Below are 23861 nucleotides of genomic sequence, written 5' to 3' on the forward strand. Positions count from 1 at the left end.
TGCTCTAAGCTCTAACTCCACCTCATTTTGAACTTGCAGTCACAGTTGTTATCAGATTTTTGAGTTGTAAAACAATTTTCCAAGCCGCAGTCAATTCTGACAGATTTCTGAACTTCAAGCACTCTCATGTAAACTTACTTATTTGGTTTTCCATAAGGATAGGGTTTCTCTGTGAACAAATGTCTTTCCTTCCAAAAGTAGCATCCGTAAGTAAATTAAACCAATCCATGTATTTACCAGTGTTGTTTCTCAAATTTTGTAGCAAAAGAGAGTGTACATCCTCCACATGCTAGATGTTCATCATCAACTCTGGTTGCATCTTCATTGCACAAAACCAGTCATTAAATCTGATCAACTTTTTATTGCTGACTCTAAAGCGAGACTTGGTAGAGCTGTTACTAAAGTTTTACTGTCCAGATGGCTGTCAAATTCTGTTTCTTGTGTCTGTGCTAAGATGGGTTTAAATTAACAGTCAAACCGAAGGCTCATTTAACAAGAGCAGAGGCCTCAACAGATGGCATTTGTGCAGTAGCACTTTGGTCCATTGTGTATACCTTTGTTACTCACCATAAGCTGGGTATGCAGTCCGGATCTCATTCCTGCTTCAGCTCCACCATTCTTAGGCATGTTGTTCTTTGATACCACCCAGAAAGACAGCTTGAGAATCTCTCCCAATGTTGAATCAGATGAAAATAGACAACATTGGATATGAATGTTTGTACTTACTATAACGATAGATTCATGTTGTCTGATTTTCACCTGGTTCAGCCTCCCCTTCCTCCAAACCCCTTGCCAAATTTATATTTTTATTCATAACTTTTGAGATGATTGAGTGGTTGGCATGCTGCAGCCTATCTGTGACCAGCATTTTCTCGTAACTTTTGTCCTTTTTTTTCTGGCCCTTTCTTCAGTTTTGTATTTAGGGTCTCCACAGTTTTTTCATACATAGGTCTTGAATATTTGGATATAGAGCAAACTCGATCTGAGGTATTAGGTTAGAGTTTGGGGAGTTATGGGTGAATGGGAATGAGAGCCCTGGAACTGTGGAAACTTCAAATTTGGTGCCGAGGTCAGATCTGGTTGGATCTGACATCCCATATTTGAACTGGACAAAAAAAGAGAGGCATTAAAGGAATGGGTAGTGACAGTTATTAGAGGGTTATTGGGAAAACAGAAATTTCTTTGGAAGGGATAGTGAGTGGGATAAAATGAAAATGGAGTTTAAAACTATGGTAGAAATAAGAGATATGGGAAAGAAGTAATAAGTGTTTAGAGGGGCTGAAAAAAAGTAAACAAATTGTCTAAGGATAATTTAATACGACAAGAAGAGAAGTAACTGCAGATTTCTAAATGGGGAAAAGGGAATATTTGGAAAATATGTACAGCTTAAGAAAGGTTGCTGTTAAGCATCATTTTTTGTGTGATAGCTCCAGACCACAAAAGCTTTTAGCACGATGACTTAGGCAACAGAAAATAGAAAGGTGCGTCGCCAGACGTAGTGAGCCTATGACAAGAAAAATAGGCAATCTTATAGAAGCATTAAAGATATTTTGGAAATGTTATTAAAATTTGTATAAATCAGATGATTTTGTAAACCAAAAAAGGGCACAAATGGAAACATTTATGTAAGATTTGATTGAGCCAAGGTTAGAGGACGATGAAGCTCAACAGTTCATAGCTAAGATAGGAAGAGATGAGGTAAAAATGATGTATAATCAGTCAACATGGAATTCTCCAGGAGTAGGCATTATTCCTGTGGAAATTAGGTAGGAAAAGTGATAAAGCTGTGGAAGGTTTTGTTTTAACAGTTGTTTAAAAAAGGTGGGAAGCACCATTGTTTTGGGGGGAAAAACTGTGGTGGCTGTAACCCAAAGAGGGTAAAGACCCTTCAGAACCAGCTTCATGTAGACCCATTCCAATTTTAAACCATGATTGTAAAGTAACCTGGCCAGTCATGCTAGTTTACTGCTTTCGTTCTTTATTAACACAATTTCATCAGAAACAACCTTCCCCCATCCCAGTACAACAATTAAGTAAAGTTACCAATAGATTACAATGAACTATTAATTAAACAATTAAGTACTTAATTAGATAGTTGAATATCTTGACATCGCTTCCTGCTTACTGATACCAATTCAATATACACTTGATCTTAAAATTTTCATTGATACCAGGAAAAGATCTGCAGCGAGCAATAGCTGCCATTTAAGTACCTTTACATTTAAAAGATTGTTTATATCACCAATAAAATGCTGAACTTCTCTAAGACCAAATATTCAAATTTTCTAAAATCTGAAGACATTGGACTATGTTTAGCTAATGCATTCATTTTATCCTTTTTCAAAATAGCTGCCTTACTTTCAGTAATTCTTTTTGCCAAGTATCTTATAGTTTTACCCATATAGAACCCTGGCATGATTCACAAGTTGCACGATAAACCACAAATGTAGAATTACAGTCATATTGGTCTTTAATTTTCATTTAAAAACCATTATGTTTAAAATTGTAATGTCGACTATCATTAATCTGCACATTTTTCACTTCCCACATTTATACATACCCCTACCAGAGTGAGTATTTACCTCAGTAATATCTATATCTCTTTTTCTTTCGAATAAATCCTTTACGATTTTTTTATAACAAAATGTAGGCAGGCTTAATATCCGCAATTTTGAGTAAATCTTGATTTCCTTGTACAATTCTCCAGTTGTTGACGATCATTTGATAGTATTCATATCTCTACTGATAAAGGAAAGCTGTAATAAAAATCATTGTTGAAATCTTCATATTAAACTTTTGGTATAAAACCATAACTTAAAATAGGAACATTTTTATGTCTGTTAAGACCAACCTCTTCTAAAATACTATTAATATGTTTTCCTGATAATTACTTTCTAAAAGCAACCCTTTTAGTTTCTAACTTTCCATTTTTAAAATGTTCATCCTTACTAATAATTCTAGTCTAATAAATTGACTTCTAACAATGTTTAATTTCATAAATGTTGGATGCTGGTTGACAAAATCTAAATAGTTATTAGTAAATGTTTTCTTTCTAAGAATAGTAGAATGGAAACAAAAATCTTTGTCTAATTTAATTTCAAGATCCAAAAAATTAATTTCACCATTACTACCAATGGTAAAATTAAAAAAAAAAAAAAAAAAAACTTATACTTGTGTTCATTTCTATTAATATGTTTTCAGTTCATCTCGTCTCGTTCCAAATCAAAATGATGCCAATAAATCATCTGTATAGAGATGTCAGTTTCAAACCATCCATTTTCATTAACGTTTCCTTTTCCCAACAGCTAAGAACCAGATAGGTGTATGCTGATGCCACTTTTGCCTCCATTGTAACGCCTTGCATTTACTGATATATTTCACCATTAAAACTAAAAATATTATTTGTCAAAAGAATTTCTAGTAAATACATGTAGTGTTAATTTTATTATTGTCATGTTCAGCATGTTTACTTAATTACTACCTTAAAAATCAATCCCTTTAAGTATCTAAAATAACCATGAAACTGTCAGCCTGGTAAACTTGATGTAAATGCAAGTCATTTAAAAACATCCATGAATCCTTATTGAAAAAATCATATTTTTGCATAATCGGATTAAGGATACCATCTAAATGTTCAGACATAAACTCTGTTTTGTTTCTGGGTGAAGGCACTATTGGTCGAAAGGGGGAAGTGTTCATACTCATTTTTATGTTCAAATTTTTAGAAAATTTGAATTTTAGCCTTAGAACAAGTTCAGCATTTTATTGGTGATATAAACACTCTTAAAAGTAAAGGAACTTAAAAGGCAGCTATTGTTAGTTGCATATCTTTTTCCTGGTATCAATGAAAATTTTAACATCAAGGTATCAATAAACAGGAAGTGATGTCACGATCAGTTATCTAATTAAGTACTTAATTGTTTAATTTATTGTACCTTTATTTAACTTTTGTACTGAGACGGGGAAGGTTGTCTTTGATGAAGTTCTATTAATAAAGAATGAAAGTGCTAAAACTATTCTGACTGACTGATAAAACAAAGGTTAATAGCGGTAAACAATGATGTTCTTCGTGTTTCACTGTTGCAGTCATTACACTAGGGTTATCTGCCTGCAGGTAGCCATCAGTTGGCCCGAATACCAGAGACTTAGTATTGCTGCATTGGTTGCTTTCGCTCCAGGACTGATGTCAGGTCGTCAGGGGTATAAAATTAGGCAGCCGACGCCATTACATCAGTCTTTCTTGCCGAGGAGCCCGAAGCAGAAGCAGTTTGCACGAGTGCCGGTCGGCCGCTACCTGAGTTTTGGTTTCTGAATTGAATCATTCTGAAGTCTTCTAAAGCCAAGTACTCCGTTGGGGATCCTTTTTTCTTGCTTTAATTGATGTCAGAAAAAGTTAACAATTGTCTCACCTGTGGAAAGTAAATACCACACCGAGATTTCCATTCTTACTGCATCACCTGTTTAGGCCCAGACCATGATGTTCCTCGCTGTCAGTTTTGTGCTTTGTTCAACGCCCGAACTATTCACCGTCGGGCCCTTATTGTTGCTAAATACGTTCCCTCTCGATCTCTGTATTCCGAAATGGCTTCTGTAAGCCATCCGACTACCGATCTTCTGAAAAAACATAAGGATAAAGACAGAGACAGACCGCACAGGTCCAAAACTGCTGACGACACTTCCGTTGAGCTAGTTGCCAGTTCGCCGGTACTCAGTGAGACACTTTCGCAGCCCCTGATGCCCGCTTCAGTGGATTCGCAGGCCACTACCGAGACCCCGTTCGGAGTCAGGTATGCCGCAAGACTCTTCTTTAACTACACAACCTGCGGATGTCTCTACCTTGGTTGGGTACGGAGCTGCTGAGCAGGCATAGTCTTCCGAGGAAGTTCTTCGCATTACCGATACTTGACACAAACCGACGACTTCTTTCACGTCTTCAGTTTTGTCTAAAACTACCGAGTTTCTAAGGCCAAGAGTATGAACTACGCCTAAAAATCCAGCGACCCAATCTCAAGCACCTGCTTCTTTGCCACAATCTCAAATGCTTAAAATGGCAGAAGACCTGATCATGCTGATTAGGGGAAGCCAGACTTCCCCTGCTAAGAGAAAAAGGGACTTGTCCCCAGCAGCGTTAACTGACCAAGAGTCCAATGACTCTGACGTTTTTGAATATGAAGACATGCCTTTATCTGCTTATGAGGATTCAGATACAGAGGAATCCATTCCCTCTGCTTCCCCTCCAGAGGATTTTTCTTTTGGTGCATCCCTTCATACTTTGAGAGCATTTCCACTGGGAATGCCAGGATTATCTTCAGTCCAAAAGAGATTTTTGATTTGCCACAACATAGACCCTTAACTGTCCCTCCTGTTCTGGATGTTGTGGATGATGTCTTTATGGAATCCAGTCTGACTCCTGATACTTTACCCCCTGCTCCAAGGAAACCAGACAGGTATTACAGAGTTCCTGACTCTCTCAAATCTTTTTTCAGAAATCCTACTGCTGACCCAGAGGTCATTTCCCAAGGGCCTAAAGGTATAAACTCAACTACAGCTAAGAATCCCACCCCTACTGACCGCCTTAAAAATCTCCAGCTATACTCTGTCACATATCGTCAACTCGGAGGCGATCTCTGCTTAACATACAAGGCCATGTCAAACCCAGAGCTGTTGAACATGCTACACTTAAAGAAATCCCAATCCCTCAGAGCCATACGCTTCAGGGATCTAAACCTTGTCATCACAATAAACAAAACATGCTGGAGGGGATAGGCTGTTAACCCAGAGACTCCCCAGACTGTGGAATAGACTGCCCATACATGTCAAGCAGAGCACCTCTTTGGCCCTCTTCAAAAGGAACCTTGACGATTGGATGGGAGAAAGGAAATTCACCCCGGGGAATCACGTCACTTGCTATGCTAAACAGGGGTCCAGAGAAGTAAATAGTGTGGGAAGAAATAGCCAGGGAATTGTTATGACTAGGTTTGTATAGGCCCTAGGGCCGAAATAGCCTAGTACCAACCTATGAACTTTCAGACAGGGATTCCCAAGCTTTAGACAGATGGGGTAAAAAAGTATACACCTCTGCAACTTTAGCCATTAGGGCATTGAATTGCCAGTTTCACATGCTGAAATACCAGCAAAATATTATGGAACTTATTAAGCAAAAAATATCTACCTTTATAGACTGTGCAGAAAATAAAGAATTACAGGAGCTTATGCATTCTGCAAGCCAAGTCAGCAAGCATACCTTGCAGTGTGGGTTTGATGCCCTCGAAGCATCTTGCAGGGCAGCAGTCACTGGTTCTGTACTGAGAAGGCATGCTTGACTTAAGGAACAGACCTTGCCAGACCATGTCAAATCAAAACTTTTTAACGCTCCTTTGAGTAAAGACCATTTGTTTGGCACCAAAGCAGAAGAGGTTCTAAAAAAGATGGAAGAAAAAGCTAAGTCTATGCAGACAGTCAAAGTTTTTTTGCAGGTGCAGTCTACTAGATTCACTAGGCATTGCTCCTCGAAACATTGGTCCTTTTCTGCCCCTTCAAGGCCATCTCAAACTAGACCCAGGGGGAAACAGACCCCCCCAGATTACAGTCTCAGGGTATGCAGAGATGTAAGCAATGGAGTACCTCCACTTCTAAAACATTGAGTGCTAAACCACCCCGTTACGGAAATAATTCACAATGACTTGTCAACCCCCACTCCTCACCTCTGCTCGTGCCCCTAGGAGGAAAACTTGGCCACCATGCAAAAAACTGGACCTCCATCACCAAAGACCGCTGGGTCCTCAACATTGTATCCCAGGGGTACACATTTTACTTCCACACACCGCCAACCCTAAAAGGGTTCCCAGACCTTCCACCAAACCAGTGGGTAGAGGCACAAAACCAAGTTCATTCCCTGCTCTCCATAAGGGCAATTCATCCTGTTCCTGCAGAACAGATAGGTCAAGGGTTTTATTCCAGACTTTTCCTGGTACCCGGAAAAGAGGGCACTTGGCGCCCAATCCTAGATCTTTCCATTCTAAACACCTTCCTGGTATTCAAAATTCAAAATGCTTACCCTTCAGCAGCTTCTTCCTATGCTGTCCAAAGAGGCCTGGCTAGTCACCCTAGACCTAAAAGAAGCCTATCTGCGCATCCCTATCAGGGAATCATGCAGGAAATATGTTTGTTTCAGGGCAGGATCTATGCATTATCAGTTCTCTGCACTTCCCTTTGGCTTATCCACTGCTCCCAGCGTCTTCAGAAAATGCCTGGCTCCAGCCATTGCCTATTACAGACAGAGAAACATTCAAGTATACCCTTACTTGGACGACTGCCTGATTCAGGCGTACAGTCAGGGAAAAGCTGATGCAGCACCTGATATTTGTAAAGAACCTTCTAACCACCGGGGGGTACACTATCAACGAAAAGAAATCAAAACTAATATCCAGTCAAAAGATTGTATTCCTGGGAGCAAGATTGAGCACAGCCTCCCTAATGGCATTTCTTACTCCAGAAAACAAGCCTATCTAACAGGCTACTTCACTCAAATGGCCACCAGAACCCAGCTATCTGCAAGGAAAATCCTGTAGGCTCTAGGGCTCATGGGCTCTTGCATTCTACTAATTCCATATGCCAGACTGCATATGGGGAAACTTCAGTGGTACTTAAAAAGTCTTTGGTGGCAACATTTTCAGGACCTGGATACCACCATACCTATCATACCTTGTATAAGGACAGAGTTTCTTTGGTGGGCCGCAGCATGAAACCACAACAAGGGGCATCCCTTTACACAACCCCATGCCGCCCAGTCCCTAACCACAGACTCATCAGACTATGCCTAGGGGTCACATCTGGGAGACAAGTGCATTCAGGGCCACTGGAGCCCAAGTCAAATTCATCTGCACATTAACCAAAAAGAGATGCTAGCTTTTCAGTACGCTCTGACAGCTTTCAGATCCCTTCTCTCACCTGGACCCCTGCTAATAAAAACAGACAACACCACAGTTATGTGGTAGATCAACAAGCAAGGGGGAACCCACTCTTACCCACTCAGCAGGCTAGCCATGACACTGTGGAACACTGCATTGACATGCAGATGCATTTGCAAGCTCAATTCCTGCCATGCAAACAAAACTCTCTGGCAGACGACTTAAGCAGAAATATCCTAGATCCACATGAGTGGCAATTAAATCTCAGCACTTTCAGCACCATATTTAACCCAGAAATGGGAGATACCAGAGGTAGAACTTTTTGCCTCCTCCTACAATCACCAGATCAGCAAATTCTGCACCAGGGCACCACACAGCAGAGCGTGGAAAGTGGATGCCCTGTCCTTCTAGTGGGTAAACCTCTCAATTTATGCCTTTCACCCTCTGCCTCTTCTTTCAAGCCAGACTAAGGGCAATCCTGATTGCTCCAGACTGGCCACGCCAGCACTGGTACCCACTACTGCGCAGCCTGTCACCGGTGCCACCATGGCATCAACTGCAGATCCCAACCCTCCTCACTCAGCAGGAGGGACAGATCCTGCAGTCACTACTGCAAACCCTGAACCTTACAGTCTGGCTTATTCCTTGAATTCTCCCGCAGTGACCAGCATTAGCAAACAGGTAGTAGATGTCATTCTGGAAACCAGAAGACCCAGTACAAGGAAATCCTATGCTGATAAGTGGAAAATGTATTGTTCCTGGATTCAATCTAAAGGAGCAGACACTGCTCTGCCCTCCTTACCTCTAATCCTGGATTACTTAACAGATTACTGGATTACTTAACAGATCCTACTCCACAGAGGCCTTTCCTTCTCTTCCATTAAGATCCATGCCTCTGCCATCTCAGCTGGTTACAACACTGAGCCACCTCTCTTCTCTCACCCTCTCATCAAACAGTTCCTGGGAGGCGCCAACAATTTAAGGCCACCAAGGAGAGCACCCTCCTCAGCTTGGGACCTTAAGTTTGTGCTGGAAAAGCTCATGCTCACACCCTTTGAACCTGCAGTGTCAGCAGAGTTAAAATTCCTCTCTTGGAAAACAGCCTTGCTTCTGGCCATCACTTCAGCTAGAAAAGTGTCTGAGCTACAAGTGCTTATGGCTGTGGAACCCTTCACTATTTTTCATGCTGACAGGGTCTCCCTCAGAACTAACCCTACTTTTATGCCTAAAGTGGTGTCCAGTGTAGCTGTTAACCAATCTATGCATTTGCCAACCTTCTTTCCCAATCCTCAAAATAAAGGGAAAGGATCCTACACTCTTTAGATGTGCACAGACAGCTTAGATTCTACCTTGACAGGACTAAGCCATTCAGAAAATCTGACCAGCTCCTACTCAGCTTTGCACCTCGGGCAGAAGGCAAGGACATATCTAAACAAACTATTTCCAAATGGATAGCACACTGTAACCATTTCTATTACAAACACCATGGAAAACCAACCCTTCAGGGGGTCAGAACACATTCCACCAGGGCAACCTCTACCTCTACAGCATTCCTCAGGGGAGTCCTTACCAGGGACATTTTGGAAGCTGCTACCTGGAGATCTTTTCATACCTTCATCAAGCATTACCACCTGCCTGTCTTTTCCAAATCCAGGATGGGCTTTGCAACAGCAGTCCTACAGGGCATACTAGCCAGCCCCAACTCTTTTTGACTGCCTCCACCCATTCTTCAGCTTTGGGAATCCACCCAAGTGTGATGACTGCAACAATGAAACACGAAAAACATAGTACAGTTGTGTACACTTACCATAAATGTAGCTGTTCGAGTGTATTCACTGTTGCAGTCCTGGTTTCTTACTCTCCAGCCCCCATCTCTCTCTTTCTCTTTCTCTCTCTCTCCTTCTCTAAATGTATTACTCACCGCTTACAGGGCTGTTGGTATTTACTTTTTACTGGTGCTGTTTTTTCCACTATAACTTAGCTCCCTGTTTGTGGGCTTCTGACATTTGGGACAAGAAAAACTGATGTAATGGCGTCGGCTGCCTGTTTGTATACCCCTGACGACCTGAGATCAGTCCTGGAGCGACAGCAGCCAATGCAGAAATGCTAAGTCTCTAGTATTTGGGCCAACTGAGGGCTATCTGCAGGCAGATAACCCAAGTGTGATGTCTGCAACAGTGAATACACTCGAGCATCTACATTTCTGGTAAGTGTACACAACTGTACTTTCCCCCCACATGCATTGGTTCATCAGTGCCCATATGTACTAGGACATGATAAGACTAAAGTATTTAGGTGTATGGAATAAAAAGGGTTCTCGTATGGCAGCTAAGGATATGTAGGAAGAGCCTAAACAAAAAGTAATACAAAAACTGAGAAACTGAAAGCACTTTTTTTATGGGTATGGATAGTAAGATACAAGCAGTGAAAATGTTTTTAGTCCCTTCAGTTTTTTTGTACAAGTCAGGCATATTTTTGTCAACCAGAGAAGAAGTTGTTGACAATAATGGAGTTGCTGGAATTTTTTTGTGAGAAGAGAGCAAAAGTTAAGTGGGATAAGTTGATCTTCTGTATAGAGCAAGCAGGTTTAGACCTGATTTGAATGACTACTTTAGCGCTACACAGTTAGCTCATAAACTTCATGTAAGCAGAAGGTTAAAAATCAACATAGAAAGGGATGATTGTGAAGTTGGAGAAACAAGGCGAGAGTAAGATTGTGAATGCATATCGAGGAGAATAACAACCACCATATATAATAATCTTAAAAGTTGTAGAAAATATTCTTCAAACTATGCCAACAAGGGAATGGAGAAGTGAGATTTTGCCAGGAGGGATAAGTGCAAGTAGGTGTGTCGACAATAGGCATGAAGGGGCTGGAATTTATTGGAGAAAATTGGCAAGGGACCAAAGAATTGGGAGCAAATAACTAGAAAGGGAAAGATAATAGGCTGGGATGAGCCCAAGCAGACGTTTAGACTGTAGGTTTGAGACTGCCTTCCCCACTAGAGATTAATATCAGAGTATAGACAAAGAGAAAGGGAAAAGGGGTGCCAAGTTAAAGATCAGCTCTGGTAGAGTTTTTAGTAGCCTAGGACCAATGCTGATGTTGAAAAAATGATAATTAGAAGGGCATACAAAACACTGCATGATCACTATAAGAATCAATCAGAGGAAAGAAAATAAAGGGAAAAAAGATTACATTTATATAAATGTATGTTTGCTTGTGTTACAACTGATAATTCAGTAAATGTGCTTAAAAATAAAGGAATAAAAGCTATTAGATAATTGAAAAATGTTTGGGAAGAGAGACTAGAAAGACAGTTTACAAAGGAGCAATTGAAGGGGAACTGTTTGATTGGCAAGTATGCAACAGAGTTTAGAAGGTTTAGGATTTTTGCTTCAAAGTGTTTCTGTAGGTATTTTTATACCCTAGCAGACTTCAGGGAGTGTTTTCCTCTAATAGATAGCAAATTCTGGAAGCATGATGGGAAAGATGGAGGTAATTGGGAACATGTTTTGGGAATGTAACAAGTAGGCAGATTTTAAAAATTCTGTAGCTGTGGGATTGAATGGCTGTATCTAAGTAAATAACTTTTTTTAAGCTGGAACACGCAACATGAATTGCCAATACTTAGTGATGTCTTACTAAGTGTAATACTATTGACTACCAAAAAAGTTTGTACTAGAAAATGGAAATCAAAGTCTAAACCAACTGTAACTGAAGTACTGAATGTTATAAAGGAGAAAAAAGCACTGGATGTGGGATGTTTAGAAAAGAGAAGGAGCACATGACAGAAATAAATGGAAGTTAAGGGGAAAGGTATATGCTAAATAATGTTTAGGAGGATGAGAAGTGATGTTTAAGGGAAAGCAGAAATCAAGAAGTTTGTGCGGTGGTGGAGTGCTGTTGAAAAGAAAGAAAACGTGTGATGTCTAATGCATGAATGTGCCAAGTGTTAATATTGCTTGTTTTGTATTAATATATGTGCGCCTATTGTGATAATTTAATGCAATACTAAAAAACACTAATCAGCTGTTTATCTCCTTGGCAGTGGGAAAAGGGAAGCCGGTCAAACAAGCTCACCCAAGTGGCTTGTCCATTGCATTTTCTACTGTTAAACTGCTAATGCAGATATGTTCCAGGGCTGGTCAGAGCCCATTCCACCAAGCCACTTGACATCTACACATTGGTTCTAGTGACTACAGTTTGAGGGTAGCTTCTGGGACTAGGCAAGATTTGCTTTTACTATGCTGCAAGTTCTGCTATCCTAATTCATTGTCCACGGCCAGCTGTCCCTTAACTTTATGAATCCTTCCAGAAGTCAGCAATGCAGAAACAGATTTTGCTATAAATGTGGTACTGTTGTGTTGAGGGAGTTATCATAATTGTAGATGTTCAAATATATTTGCTGTTATGGTCACTCGGTCTCCCACCCCCCCTTCTTCTCCTGGTTCTTTCCCATTCTTAGCCTGCAATTGGAGTAGCTCCATATTCCATTTATCTGCACCTTCCCACTCACTTCCGTACCAAGCTTCCCTCCATCTTTTACTTTACCTTACTGCCTGGAGAGAGGGGTTAAGGACCTCTGGGGTGGGCACAGTGTAGCACAAGGGACTTTTACCATCTGGTCTATTAGTGCTTTGCTCCCAAAGTCCTCTAACCAGGCCTTGATCAGAACAATAAGTATCTAAATGTGGCATCTTATGCATCTCTTTAAAGTGTATACGTCTGTATTACAGCTTACTTTACACATGATCTTACACTTATGTTCAGTGGTTCATTTAAATGGTTCTGTCACGGTAATCCTACATCTTAAACTGGCAAGAAGAGAGTATGCCACCAGGGGATGTTAACTATGTCTTAGAAGAAATCATCCTTGCTCTGTTTAACACAACTGCATCTGCACCCTTCTAGTTCTTGTCTTGGAAGACACAGTATTTGGTAGCTATTAGCCCTTAGAGAAAAATCTTTGAACTCCAGACTTTAATGTGCAAGAAACATTAAAGGAAAAATCTGAAGGTGGCATCTTGTGCATTTGTTAAAGTGCATGCATTTGCTTTTTCAGCCTGCTTACCTGTGGGCCACTATTGTATTTGAGGCCTGTAGGTGTCCTTGTGTAGTGTTGAGAGGGAGTCCGGCGAAGCCAAGGAGAGGGGGTAGAGCTTGGAAAGTTGAGCCGGCTATTCTGGCTACTTGTAGGCCTGAATGCCAGAACAACTGTTGTATTTCACCAGACATTGTGTGCCTAGGATGCAATTAGTTGCTGTTAGTGTATGATGACATTTTTGGTAGCTTGTGCAGCTGATCCTGTGTGCTACAGTAGGTAGTGTAGCCATCAGAGAAAGGTCTCTTCGACCTCTCAAGTTTGTTACATACTTCCATTTGTATTTGTTTATACATTTTTTGGATTTTACTCTTAGAATGTGTTTGTTCTTGATATAATGATTAAAATAAACTACTTTGTTTGAAGAGCATATTTTTGGAAAGGTTGCATGTCAGCTACTGAAATTATTGCCTGATTAATGTACAGAATGCATTGAATATGCTGCACTGCATGTTCTGTATTAGTATCCTGATTTGTTAAGTACTTCTATCACGTTAAAATGTATTCTGTCAATTTTCCTGGACAGGAATCTTGGAGTTGAGGAAGCGGAAGATAAAAGTACCTGCAGAGCCAGTGCAGCTGAAGCGTCCAAGGCATGAAAAAACAGGTCAGTAACCTTTAGGCAGTCTGTATTTTATAGACTGGCATTACAGGACGCCATTGTTCTTGCTTGTTATTGTGGAGCAATGGTTACTGTAATTTAAAAAAATATATATATTTTTGTTTGCATTTGCAACTGGAAAGACCAAATTGGTCAGATGCCATTTACATAGAGGGGCCCCAGTAAGAAATTTTATTTAATGTAGTAGTGGACTTGGAATCTGCAGTATTTTACAAACTTTAGAGTTTCCGGTGTAGTGCAGTTTTAGAACAGAAGAAATCAATAAACTCATACACATTGACATTTACAGATGTGGTACACTTTTCATAGAATATAAAAATGCACTTTCTGTAGTGAAGTTTAATTGACACTGTGCCATGTAAGCAGAGCCTTTTGCACAAGGGTGTAGACCACTGTTGAAGCAGATGTAAAAATGTAGGTTGCATACTACCCAGAAGAATGTAAGGGTAAAAAAAGTTAAAAGTGGTATGTGGAAACTAGATGTTCTGAAGATTGTGCACTAAAATGTGAGTGGAATGGCATATGGAATGGGATCCATCTGTACTTGGGAGGTTGCCTAGCACACGTCTTCCTCCCAAGTAGGATACCATTGAAATGAAATTTGTTTAACTGAGTGTATTCTGTAAAGTGAAGGAAATATACAGTATGCACAGCTGAAGGAGAGCATTGTAGGTATGGGGTATAAAAGGTAAAAGCTGAACAGACTAGTCCCCTGAGAATGTGCAGAAGATGTGGCAGAGGTGTATAGAAAGCTACTGAGAATGAGTGAGGGTAACTTAAAGGCATTTGACAGATTTTTATTTTATGAGTGTATTTTTTTCTGTTTGTTAATTGGATGCGACTTATCACCAGGTTATTGACGGTTCTGTTTATATTTTATTGGAAAATCTTCAGTAAAAAATCAGTTATTTTTGCTAACTGCTGCCATCTAAGACATACTGTCCAAAACTTGTTATAGTAATAGTTTATAATATTAAGGTTATGTAATGGTGAAGAAAGTTCTGATAAGGAGGCAAGAGTTCTTGCAGCAGAGACTTCTTGACACGGATCTGTGACAAACAATGGATCAACAAAGCAAAAGCTATGGAGACACCTAGAAAGAGGGGAAGAGTGAACAAATTAGATTTATCACTACTTTTGGTTCATACATTTCTTGATTAGACATATTATCCAAAAACATTGGCATTTGGTGTATAGTAATAGATTCTTTAGGGATATATATATATATATATATATATATATATATATATATATATATATATATATATATATATATATTTGATTAACACTGTAAGCTCAGTTTTTGCAAAGGAAAAACATTGGGGCCAATACTTTTCTGGATATAAGGCTTCACTGTTAGAGCCTTCTAAGATTAAATCAGCAGTTTATCTGGTTGTTCTGCGCGTCTCAGTTGTGTTTATTGTCGTCATGCTTGTAAAACAAAATTCTTTACTTTGGCTGATAGTGCTAGGACCTGTGAAATTAAACATCTCTTAACCAATTCTAGTAACTAGCTGATACATGGCTGTTTGCACCTGTGGTTCATTCTGTGTGGGCGATTCATCTGTTCAATAGAAATTTAGATTGGCTTCCCCTTTAAGTGACTTAAGGTGCAAATGTGATAGAAGTGCTCTGCTCAGATACTCTTATCACTCATCTAAATGCATACTTTTATTGAAACAGATTGGCTTATGGGTTCTCTTTGTGAAACTGACAAACAGTCTTTTAAATAAAGAGAAGTGTTGGATTATTAATTTACAGGTGTTGCTTAACCACATTTAAACAGGGAGCTTTTAACTTAATTTCGTTTTCGTGTATATTTTTTTTATGCTGGCTATAGATGTAATTATTCAGTTTGCCACTAGATGGCAATATAGCTTCTTCTATTAAAGCGCTTCTGTTGAAAATTTTATTTGTTTATGTCTTTCGGCTTTTGTAATTCATGTATGGTTTATATTCATTTGCTTATTCTTGTTAATTATTGTCTATGATTGTATAATTTTTATTGTGAAGTTTATTACTAGCTACCTTATGGGTCTGTGGTGGTGTTTAGTTACAGATGTATGCAACCTTATTGGTTCTTTGCAACATGTGATTTATATTCTTTGATGTAAAAGGTGATACTTTTGCTTTTCTTACAACATTGATAAAGCCTTCGAGTGAAACCTTGAGTCTGTTGTGACATGAGAGACATTAATAAGAGTATAGGGAACTTGTCTGGCAGTTGAGATTGACTGCCACACAGACCACACGCCTGAATGACCACATTTCCATTAATAGTATTCTGAAACTACAGGCAATTAAATTATAAAATATTTAAATGTATGGTTTCGTATTTTATATTTTGCTACAACACTGATTTCATGTTTTATGTTTTAATATTGTATATTTATATTAATATGATTGCGAAGTTGCTATATTTTTTGGTAGGTTCATCTGGTTGAGAAGAACCATTTACTGTAAGTAGCTGTAGTTGATTAATAGTGATGTAAGTTAGTCATCTGATTATTTAATCGATGAAGCAAAAGAAGTAGGCTTTTGTTCTGATGAAGTCTTGTGACTGATTTGCTTTGGACGAAAGTGCTAAACACAATTTTTGCAAAAAGATTTAAAATGTGTTGTAGTTGATCCCCTTGTATTTTCCATTAGACTTGACTGCTTTTCATTTGGTTATTAGTTTACTGTTGCAGTCAGTATGCTGTTTTTTTTCTTCTGTTTAGTGACTTACCATAAAGAGTATATGTTCAAGTGGATTGCTCTTCCAGTTGGGACCTTCCTTACTTTTCATATCCGTTACTGCTTTCTACTTTTGGCTCTCTCACATGCAGTGACTTCTCTGTCTTTTCTCTCTGGGTAACTTAGGCAGACACATGCTTTATACTGGGGGCCTTTTAACATTTTTGGAGGAGGATGTCCGCTATGACTAGGGAGAAGGGCTGTAATATGTCCGCTGTGACTAGGGAGAAGGGTTCTGAGCTATAGAAACTGGGCCACACAAATGTGGATATCTGAGTCTCCATAGTTAAAAGTATGTCAGCAGTGGTCCCCTTAAACATTAACAATTATGGTAAGTTTTTGCACAGTTGTACTTTTGTCTTCATGGCTGCAGATTTAAAAGTGGAGGATGTGTACTGATTTTTGGTGCTGCTGTGCATTTGTCACTCTGGGTGTGCCTTTGTTCCATATTGTTGAAACACAACTGAAAGGAAAGATCTGCTGTATCTCTGACTAATAAACAAGCTTGTTATAAGGATTTTTGACCATCTTGAGAATTTAGGGGTTCCTGTAGCTTTTTCTCTATCAGTTCAGTTTGATCTTAGAATGCAGAAATGTGCATCTTGGACGTTTGACATGTCACTACTAAGGAGTATCATTTATAGTTGTTTTCTGTTCAAGCTACAGATGACAAATTAAAGAGCTTTAAGGAAAGATGTGGGTAATATGAAATCAGTCTTAAAAAAACTGCCCAGCCTGGTTATAAATTATTACATCAGTAGTTGAGGTTGGGATGAAGTACTTTTCTGGATGTCTTAAAGTAGATAAGGACAGTGGCAAAAATGTTCTGCTATATTGGAAACAAATACATTACTTTCTTTCCATTCCATATGCAGAAAGGTCAGCTGTAACAGCAGAGAGCAGTGAATGTGAGCAGAACAAGAAGCGATTATCGCAGGTGCCTTGTGGTGAACATCAGGACACTAAAGACTCACTTCAAAAAAACGGAATGCCAGATGACGTCCAGATACCCGAAATAGCAAACATTGACTGCAAGGAACCAGAGAATGGTAGGAAACAATATCTTAGAGCTAGAACCGCTTAAACGTCTTTGCCAACATTAAAAATTTTAATTTATTTTTGTTTGTTTACCAGGAAAGTCCACTGGGCCAAAGTGAGCCCATTTTCATTGGAGGCCCGGAGAGAAAAGCTCCAGCATAAAGATGTACATACAATCCAAATCACAATGAAAACATTTATGACGTAAAATTTACAGTCATAGTTAAAATAGTCAGCGAAACTATTCAAAACATTTCACTGGATAACAAGTTAAGTCACATTTGAGTGTAGGTGGAGCCTCAGTGTAACATTACTTAAAGTAAGTATAATGCAGTTAAATATACACATAAGGTGAGTGAGTTAGGTGTACTAAAACACAGTTGTAGACTAATACATATTAAATAAGATATAGTGAAAGTTGGTGTCAGCTCTTGCGAACCTTTTGGTTCTATTTAAAAAGAGCACATGTGAAAAATCTTCCACAATAAAAGAAACTTTCAATTTGAAATAAAGTTACCTTTCTTTATGAGCTCACACAGTCTTTTCACGGTCTTTCCAAACGACAGAAAATAACCATGAAGTTCCGCTATTAACCCGTTGCCAAAAAAACGTGCAACAACCAAGCCGAATTATGAAACAAACTTTCTGTTTGGAATGAGTTTACCTTCCGTTGTAAACTCACGCTGTTTTTACCAACGGCTAAATAATATAACCCTTCTGTTGTTCCGTTGCACAAAACCGTGTTTCGAAAAGCTCTGGAGGCTGATGTTAAAGGCAAACCAGGAAACGTATGGAAGCCAGGGTCTATTCAGACCAGGTTGAGCGACCAAGCCTTCTGTATGGTAAACGTACCAAAACGCTGTAATAAAAAAGTTCAGGTCTATTCAGACCAAACAGCAGCAAGCACAACCAAAAGTGATTATGTATTCGTATTCACGACAAAAGGCAAAGAACTTCAGGATTTTTTAAAATGAAGTAGATTTATTGGATCCTCTGACTGACAATGGTAAGCGCTTTCGCAGCAAGTGCTTTTTCAAACCAACAATTACCCCATTGTAAAACACACCCTTTTATACTCAATCATTAGATTTAAGTGGTCAAAAAGCATCTACATTTAAAGAGACATATGAATTTATAACATATATTTGTACTAACTATTTGTAAGTACAATTTGTTAAAAAGTCTATTTCTTTTATTAGACCTTATGAAACTTATAATAAAAAATAATAAAAAATATAGAGTAAGACATAATAACATAATAAATTTAAGCTATATATACATAGATAAATATAAATATAAATATAAAAATATATAAATATATATATGGAATAGAAAACATCATGAATTTTGCATAGATATCTTATAATAATTTCATTACAAACATGCTCCATATAAATAAAATAAAACATGCACGTATGATATGCCAAAAAGTAAAATGGAACTAGAACTAGATCATGTATTACTTAACATGATACTGTATGTAATATATAATGTATAATGTTATATAGTTACAGATGAAATGCATAAATATGCATGCTGCATATGGATGGAAAACCAAATGGTTATTTGTCCAGTAAACTTCAAAAAATAATAATGATCTGTAAGATGGATATGAAATATATACATGTTCCAAAAATACATGAATATTAAAGAAATAATATCAAATAATGATATATAGGCATTAAACTTGCTTGTAAATATCTAGATGCCAATCATTTAGGCCTATGTCTCCTGCTTTTTAGCATGGGTTTCAAAGGAACCCTGTCATTGAGTCCCGGAGGACAATGTGCTCTGGTTTTTATTATCCATTGAGCTTCTACAGTCTCAGTGATGTTTTTAACATCACCACCTCTTATACTGGGTTGCAAAACTTGCAAAACTGAGAAAGAGAAACTGTGTGTAATGTCTGTATTGAGAATGTGTTTGGATAGAGCATTTACTTGTGATTTTATCCTAATTGATATAAATGTTCCCTAATGCGTTCCTTTAACATTCTGTCCGTTTTCCCAATGTAAAAGGAACTGCAGGAGACACATCTAGCTAAATAAATCAAATGTTTGGTACTACAAGTGGCATGAGCTTTCAAGTAAAATATTTCGCCTGTGACTGGATGAACAAAAATGCATAGGTCAGATATATAGCAACAGTAATTACAACCATTGCATGGGGTAGTGCCTACTAAATCTGAACCATTCTTCTTAGTATAGTCATCACAGCAAAGTAATTTATGTAAATTTTGCTTGTTTTTATAAGCAAAACTGGGATAATCATTTATAAATCGTGAAATCTCTGGGTCTAACTGAAGAATACCCCAGTGTTTTGTGATACATTCTTTAATAGCATGAGCATCCATGGTGTAATGAAGTGTATATCTAATGAAATTTTGATCATAAGTTGAAACTTGTTGATTATTATGTCTATATTCATTATAGCCATCCTCAGAAAAGATAGGAGCTGCATTACCATGCCTCATTTCCTTAACTCTACACAAAGCATCATTGATTTCACCATTTTTGTATTTCCTGTCTCTGAATCTAGTTGCTAATACTTCTATCTCATTCTCAAATTTATCTAAGTTAGAATTTAAACGTGAGACCCTCATGCCCTGTCCTTTTAAGATGTTTCTGAATACATGTGGAGGGTGCATGCTGTCTCTACATAGCAAACTGTTCCTATGACAGGACTTTCTGTGCATACCGGTGTTAAATGCCCCATTTGGCAGACGCCATATCTGAATGTCCAAGAAAGAGATACTATTCCTTGAATATTCCATGGTAAAACTAAGAAAGTCCACCAATGTATTCACTTCTTTCTCAAAATTTAATAATTCTTGGACATTACCTTGCCACAAGAAAAAAAGATCATCCACGAAACGTTTGTAAAATATTACATGTTCCGTGTAACTCCTTAATCTGCATAGCATATTTTCTTCCCAATGGGCCATTACTAGGTTGGCGTAGCTATTGGCACATGGTGTGCCCATAGCTACGCCATTCCTTTGCAAATAGTAAGTCTCTTCAAATAGGAAGACATTGCTGTCAAGAATAAGCTCCATAAGAGTACATAAAAAATCTATCTTAATTGGTGTGAAGCCTGAGTGAAGCATGAGATGGTTATACAAGAATTCCAAGCCCAAATCATTAGGAATCTTAGTGAACAAAGATTTAACGTCCATAGTTACTAACAATAGATTATTATTGTCTTGTTGATTCTTAGTTACCTCATAAAAATCTAATAAGAAATCCTTGGAGTCTTTAAGTATGATATCATGCTTTTCTAATAGCGGATGTAATGATTTCTCTATATAAAAAGAAATGTTTTCTGTGACCCAACCTCGCCCTGAGACAATGGGTCTCATGGGTGGGTTGAGTTCATCTTTGTGAATTTTAGGGAGACCCTTAATAATGGGTGTTACTGGGTCCTCAACTATTAAAAAGTTATAAAGTTGAAAGTCCATCAAGCCCATTTTACACATGTCTTCAAGGTTATCATAAATATTGGTTATAATTCTTATAACCTCCGGCTTAGTTATTATTTGATAATATTCAAAATCTCCCAGTAAATTCAACATTTTTCCTACATAATCTGTTCTGTTAAAGACCACAATGGGACCCCCCTTGTCCGCTGGTCATTATATTATTGTCTGACATTAAATCTTTTAAAGCTTGAGATTGCTTATGAGACAAATTATGTTTGGAATATTTAGTGTTACTACCATGCATGGAGTAAAGATCTTTCTCTACTGCTTTGCCAAATACATCTATAATAGGATGTAAAGATGGTATCATCAAACTAGGTTTTTTAAAACTTGTGGGAATATAAGTGGATGTTTTGTTATTAAACATAACTTTCAGCTGTAAGTTACGAGTAAACATCTTTAAATCCAAAATACTATCAGAAATATTACTGTTTTTAGAGGGTATGAATGTTAAACCCTTATTTAATACCTCCTCTTCATATTTATTTAATGGTCTATTTGACAAATTGTGTATTAAGTTAACCTTTCCCACATCTTTTTGATAGTGGGTTCCTTTTGTTCATAATTGGGGGTCTTTCGTTTTTGTCTGCCTCTGCTCATGGATCTCTCTCTCCCTTTTTGATGTTGCTCTGCTATGGGTAAAGGGCGCGAGAGCTGTCCTTCATTATATACCACTTGTGTCCTAATTTTATTTCTAACAACCTGCGGTTTAGTCATTTGTTCTACTGTGACTTGATTCGCATCTGGTTGTATAGGTGGTATAAAAGGTGTTTCAACATGTAAGTTTGTTGTACTGCCTTGTTCATCAGATGTGCTGACATTGATACTGGTTGTTTTAGATGTATTATTTGAGGCAGAAGCTCTAAAATTTGCTGTAGTATCTATATGTATGGAACCATTATTGTGTGCTTTCTGATACTGTGTTTGAGATCCTGCTGGTCTAACACTATTGTTTGCAGAGAACCTAGGCCAAGTGAATACCTGGTCGTTGGCAAAATCAAAAGTATCTCTGGCTAACTTGTGTTTCTTCTGTTCAAACAATCTCTTCTCAAACAATGCAACATTATCCATTACATGCTCAAGCTTGGATTCTAATAATGCATCATCATAATTACTAGACATATCAATCTGTCTACATTCAATAGATTTACAAAGTTCCTTTTCTTCTGGTAAAAAGTAATCATTTAAAAGTTTCATATAATTGAAGCTCGTTTCCAAGTTGAGCTGTTGCCAGCGCCTCAGATGTTCAGGAAACGTATTTCCCGTTGTTGGCATTTTCAAAATTCTGAGTCCCCTTGGTACTATATGTTTTTGTATACAAGTTTCAAAATGGAATCTTTGTAACTGCAGTCTCTTGAGTTTAAGTAGCTCAGACTCTAGAATGTTCAATTCAGAGTTTAATTTTGCCATTACATCAGTGTCAAGCGGCTCCTCACAGGCTCCTCACTATTAACAGGTATAATGATACAGTCCATTAACGGATTGCTCACATCATTCAAACAACGTTTCAACCTCTCCTTTGAGTTATATTTCTTCATACTAGATGGATTATATGGAAGTTCAACATTGTCAGTGACATTGCCTGTACTTTGCATATCGGCCATAGAGCTGTCGGCTAGTGTATTAGCAGGAAGTAAATATTCAAGATAACACAAAATAAAAATGAAGCAAACCAGCCAAAACACTTTGCCGAATGTTACACCAACTGTGTAAAACCAATACGTATTAAATAAGATATAGTGAAAGTTGGTGTCAGCTCTTGCGAACCTTTTGGTTCTATTTAAAAAGAACACATGTGAAAAATCTTCCACAATAAAAGAAACTTTCAATTTGAAATAAAGTTACCTTTCTTTATGAGCTCAAACAGTCTTTTCACGGTCTTTCCAAACGACAGAAAATAACCATGAAGTTCCGCTATTAACCCGTTGCCAAAAAAACGTGCAACAACCAAGCCGAATTATGAAACAAACTTTCTGTTTGGAATGAGTTTACCTTCCTCGCGCCCTTTACCCATAGCAGAGCAACATCAAAAAGGGAGCGAGAGATCCATGAGCAGAGGCAGACAAAAACGAAAGACCCCCAATTACGAACAAAAGGAACCCACTATCAAAAAGATGTGGGAAAGGTTAACTTAATACACAATTTGTCAAATAGACCATTAAATAAATATGAAGAGGAGGTATTAAATAAGGGTTTAACATTCATACCCTCTAAAAACAGTAATATTTCTGATAGTATTTTGGATTTAAAGATGTTTACTCGTAACTTACAGCTGAAAGTTATGTTTAATAACAAAACATCCACTTATATTCCCACAAGTTTTAAAAAACCTAGTTTGATGATACCATCTTTACATCCTATTATAGATGTATTTGGCAAAGCAGTAGAGAAAGATCTTTACTCCATGCATGGTAGTAACACTAAATATTCCAAACATAATTTGTCTCATAAGCAATCTCAAGCTTTAAAAGATTTAATGTCAGACAATAATATAATGATTAAACCAGCGGACAAGGGGGGTCCCATTGTGGTCTTTAACAAAACAGATTATGTAGGAAAAATGTTGAATTTACTGGGAGATTTTGAATATTATCAAATAATAACTAAGCCGGAGGTTATAAGAATTATAACCAATATTTATGATAACCTTGAAGACATGTGTAAAATGGGCTTGATGGACTTTCAACTTTATAACTTTTTAATAGTTGAGGACCCAGTAACACCCATTATTAAGGGCCTCCCTAAAATTCACAAAGATGAACTCAACCCACCCATGAGACCCATTGTCTCAGGGCGAGGTTGGGTCACAGAAAACATTTCTTTTTATATAGAGAAATCATTACATCCGCTATTAGAAAAGCATGATATCTTACTTAAAGACTCCAAGGATTTCTTATTAGATTTTTATGAGGTAACTAAGAATCAACAAGACAATAATAATCTATTGTTAGTAACTATGGACGTTAAATCTT

General features: G+C 37.9%; 1 protein-coding gene across 1 annotated transcript in view; it reads left to right on the plus strand.

Annotated features, from left to right (window-relative positions):
• LOC122817033 (trichohyalin-like) overlaps nucleotides 1-23861 on the plus strand; it is a 1834860-nt gene that overhangs the window by 1129227 nt on the left and 681772 nt on the right. The window contains exons 7-8 of the mRNA XM_044090165.1: nucleotides 13542-13622; nucleotides 17249-17422. Coding sequence (XP_043946100.1) covers nucleotides 13542-13622; nucleotides 17249-17422 — 255 coding nt within the window. The remainder of the gene's footprint in view (nucleotides 1-13541; nucleotides 13623-17248; nucleotides 17423-23861) is intronic.

This window comes from Protopterus annectens, chromosome 12.part0 (genome assembly GCF_019279795.1).
Source record: "Protopterus annectens isolate FY-2018-M chromosome 12.part0, PAN1.0, whole genome shotgun sequence".
In the NCBI taxonomy this organism is placed as follows: Eukaryota; Metazoa; Chordata; order Ceratodontiformes; family Protopteridae; genus Protopterus; species Protopterus annectens.